Source organism: Nanorana parkeri, unplaced genomic scaffold, assembly GCF_000935625.1.
Source record: "Nanorana parkeri isolate BGI_ZX_2015 unplaced genomic scaffold, ASM93562v1 scaffold1212, whole genome shotgun sequence".
Lineage (NCBI taxonomy): Eukaryota > Metazoa > Chordata > Amphibia > Anura > Dicroglossidae > Nanorana > Nanorana parkeri.
This window is the reverse complement of record NW_017307480.1, coordinates 409,658-414,158: the sequence shown is the minus strand read 5'-3', so window position 1 is coordinate 414,158 and position 4,501 is coordinate 409,658. Positions and strand designations below refer to the sequence as shown.

The following is a 4,501-nucleotide window of genomic DNA, read 5'->3' as shown; positions in this document are numbered from 1 at the left end:
ACCAAGCTTACAGAAAGGTCCCAACATGACGTCCCAACCAAGCTTACAGAAAGGTCCCAAAATGATGTCCCAACCAAGCTTACAGAAAAGGTCCCAACTGGACGTTCCCACCAAGCTTACAGAAAAGTTTCAACTTGACGTTGCTGCTAAACTTAGAAGTACAACAATCTCAGCCAGGTCACGGTAGAAGCAAGGGTGCTCCTAGAACAGAGGACCTTGACCTAGCTCAAAAACAGGCAGAAACAGAACATAAGATCCCAACACTGGATACAATTAACCATCTGCCTAGTAGCATGCTGGAGGCTGCAGGGGGGCATTCATTTGGGGGTACTGGCTTTTTTCGGTGTAGTGGGTCGCTTGGTCTGCCACAGATGGCCCTGTATGGTGAAGGCGTCAACACTCATGGACATGGTTTTGCTAGGGATCTGGGTGAAGCGTTTTCTGTCAGAACTGTATTTGTAGATTTCTTCCACCATAGACAAGGTGATCGCGCGGGGGCCATAGCCTGCCAGACGGGTCAGTTCATCCGTCTCGGGCGAAAAGGAGTAGACCGCTCGGAACTGGCAACTGTTGTCACGGAACAGGATGAGGAAATGGTTGGATTGGCTCTTCTCCATGTCCTAAAGGTGAATTAAAGAGATTATATAGCGTTAGTGTCTCTATGGAAAAGATCTTCAACTCAATATGTTGGTGTACTTGGAATCTATGAGCAATGATGATTTGGCTGTTGGGCTGCATATCATGTCAGCAGGAGGCGTGCACAGACCCATTGACCAACTGAATAAGTGAGAAGGTTTGGCAGACAACGTGGTCAGCCCGAAATAGAAGTGCTGTTACTGACAGTATCTCAACAACTCCACACCACTCCTCTGCTCAACAAAATATCAAATTGTATTAAAGTTTTTATTTCCAGGAAAAAAAAAAAAAAAAAGGACATATTGTAGTTTCTAGCTGATCCTTTTCTTCACTGCTCATCCGAGTCTCCTGCAAAGTATCTTAAAGGTGACACTATATTGATACTATATAGTAGGATGTCCCGATACCGGGCATTTTCACAAATACTTGCACTCTTGAAAATGCCCCGATTCTGAAGGCCGATACCGGCCCTTTAAGTTTTTGAACAGCAGCGGCTGTCCGAGTTCCTGCTCTTGTGGGGACCTCGGCAGCCTGCTGGGGACCTTCGAGTAGCTGTCCATGGCAGTGTCTGTCCGGTTCTATAGCTCCGGCGCAGGCACAGCCATGGACAGCCCCACACCGCCCATCAGGACTACCCAACCAACACCAGTCACCAACTGGTCCCTCTCCTAGGCAGTCCAGCTCCCAAATCCAGGGCCGGAGAGGAGAAGAGCAGGGCAGCATGGCCGTGTCCCTAAGAGAGCAGAGCAGTGCGGCTCTTCTCAGTGCTGAGAGAGGAGCAGCATGGCCGTGTCAGTGAGGAGACAGTGTGGTCTTGTGGGGAGAGATGCCGAGTGGATGGACAGACACCTCTGCACCAAGCCATGTTACAAGGTAATGATCCTGATAGTGTGTTCAGCCCTCTGTTACATGTCCTCCCTCCATATTACACCCACAGCAGCCTGGACTCCCCGTCTGCCCTGTGTTATTGTATCTGCACCACACTAATCACTACCACCCCTCTCCCTGCCATCCCACCACCAAACACCCTCTCCCTGCCACCCCGGGACATCTGTATTGTGCTCTGGTGAGAAACTGCCCTAATATCATCAGTCTGTGTTGTTTTAGCAAAAATGTGACATGTCCCTTTAAGAAAAAGTATTGGTAATTGTTATCGGCAAGTAACTGAGGGAAAGTACTTCTATTTGGTCCTAAAAAAGTGGTATCGGGACATCCCTACTATATAGGCACCTACTTTCTGTGGAGACTAGCATTCCTCTCTGGAAACCAAAGCCTCATAGGCCTTCTGCCTATGTGCAGGGTGAGCGAGTCACCTTCCCACCCTTATAGTTCTGGACAAGCAGCATGGACGTTACCATGTCAGTGCAGCCTGAAGTAGGAGGATTACTCCATATGCTGGAAGAACTTACTCACTTGTCTTGGTTCCTGTTGCCCAGAGGCTCAGGACAATGACAGGAGTTTGTGAGGCGTCCATGGAGCAGTTTACCTGCACTGCTGGGCCTCTCTCCACCCCACAGGGCCAAGCGCCAATCCACAACCTATCTCCAGGAAGACAGATCTTGGGAATTGTTGCGGAGCCCTGCAGATCCCTCCTACTGGCTGCTATAGGGAGCCCTGTGATGAAACCACAATGATAAACTTCATCACCATGCTCTATCAGTTCCAGCCAATGGGAGGGATCTGCAGGGCACCCGACATTTGCTCCGCAACAATTCCCAACATCTGTCTTCCTGGAGGTGGGTTGTGGGTTGTCTTTTGTGAGTCAGCGATGGTCCTGTGACTATCTCCACTCTACAGCCAGGTAACAATGGTCACATCATAAACGCTGGGATTCCATTTCAAGTTCCCAACTCTCAAGTTGTCCACCTACAATATAGAGCAAGGGTAGGCAAACTCTAGCTGTGGTGGAACTACAAATCCCATGAGGCATTGCAGGACTCTGGCCGCCACATACATGACTGCCACAGGCAGATGCATGATGGAATTTGTAGTTTAACCACAGCGGAGGGCTGGCGTTTGCTTACCGCTGATCTAGATCAACAAAACAATACATTGTCACACAAACCGACATCTGTTTAAATATAGAAAGACTTAAGATGGAGAGATCCAAGAGGAAGGCCACACTGCAGCTAGGAGCACAGGGATCCTTGTTAGCATTGACTTTTACAGAGAACATGGAAAGTTTTAAAGCTCGACACAAACACAACAAATTCGGAGCCAAAATTGCTGTAAATGCAAAATAAAAATAAACCATTGTATTCCCCCTCCCAGTCCAAGACGTGTGAGAGATACCAACCTCGAAGACTTTGTTCTTCTGAGTTTCGTTGACTTTGCCTGCCAGGCAGCAGTGAGATAACGCATTGTGTATGATGAATTTGTTGGATTTTGCACTCGGTTCCTTGTACAGCCTGGGCCCTGAAAACGGAAACGGACATTAGTAGGACGTGGAAAACTAAAGAAGAGGCATCTCTAATATATATATATATATATATACATACACACACACTATATTACCAAAAATATTGGGACGCCGTCCTTTACACGCACATAAACTTTAATGGCATCCCCGTCGTAGTCCGTAGGGTTCAATATTGAGTTGGCTCCGCCCCCACACCATAATCCCCCTCCACCAAACCTTACACTTGGCACAATGCAGTCAGGCAAGTACCGTTCTCCTGGCAACCGCCAAACCCAGGCACGCCCATCGGATTGCCAGACAGAGAAGCGTGATTGGTCACTCCAGAGACCACGCCTCCACTTCTCTAGAGTCCAGTGGCGGCGTGCTTTACACCACGGCATCCCACGCTTTGCATTGCATTTTTGAGGGGCATCCCAATACTTTTGGCAATATAGCGTGTATATATATATATATATATATATATATATAGATAGATATACACACACACACACACACACACACACACACACAAATCCTGAAATATGCAGTTTTGTCACAAAGGACCTCGGCACCGGTCACACAGAAGTAATAACAGCGTCACAAAACTGATGGCAGCTTACAACCATTTCTTTTGCTCCTTGTAAACAGAAGGGAAGCGATTGCTCCAGCCGGTAAACTCTCCCACATCGCCCATTATTAAAACTACAGACCCGTGTACCATACTTCATTATTCACCTAGACACCCAAAACTCCGAGGGGTACATTTATTCATTCTTCTGCACGGCAAGGCAATGTTAGAGAGGAGCAGCATTGAACAGGAGATTTTGGAAGAAGTCACTCGCACTTCAAGATGATTTCTTTGCCAATGCTTTGTTAACAAAGTGTCACATTGTATGGCGACGTTTTGGAACCGCATAGGTCCCTTCTTCAGGTCAAACAAAGCGTACTTCACAGTGTTCTACACTTTGCCTGAAGAAGGGACCTATGCGGTTCCAAAACGTCGCCATACAATGTGACACTTTGTTAACAAAGCATTGGCAAAGAAATCTTCTTGGATTGCGAGTGACTTCTTCCTAAGTATCTATTGATTCGCAGAGGCATCTGGAGTCACTTCAGCACCCACCCAATACTTTGGGTTACATCCGGTCAGCAGTGCGATGGGACATATCAAGGTTATGAGATTTATTACAAGGTTACAGCCTGAGTCATAAATTCCTCTTCTAATGTAGCACTATGACAGAATAAAACCTGACCCTGACCAGCTTTCAACTGTGCGCCAGTTTACACCAGGGGTAGCCAGCCTCAGCACCCCAGCTGTTATGGAACTACAGTTCCCATGAGGCTTTGCAGGACTGACAGCCCCAGGCATGACTCCCAGATTCAAATGCATGATGGGATTTGCAGTTTCAGTGCAGCTGGAGTGCCAAGGTTGATTACCCCTGGTTTAGAGTGAAAATCTGTTTCACC

At 47.5% G+C, this 4,501-nt stretch overlaps 1 protein-coding gene across 1 annotated transcript in view; it reads right to left on the bottom strand.

Annotated features, from left to right (window-relative positions):
- Window positions 1-220: 220 nt before the first annotated feature.
- The window catches only part of CAMSAP3 (calmodulin regulated spectrin associated protein family member 3), a 99,566-nt gene continuing 95,285 nt past the window's right edge, over window positions 221-4,501 (bottom strand). The window contains exons 21-22 of the mRNA XM_018568575.1: window positions 2,933-3,051; window positions 221-620 (exon numbers count right to left, since the gene is read on the bottom strand). Of these exons, the coding sequence (XP_018424077.1) occupies window positions 318-620; window positions 2,933-3,051 (422 nt within the window). The 3' untranslated portion in view covers window positions 221-317. The remainder of the gene's footprint in view (window positions 621-2,932; window positions 3,052-4,501) is intronic.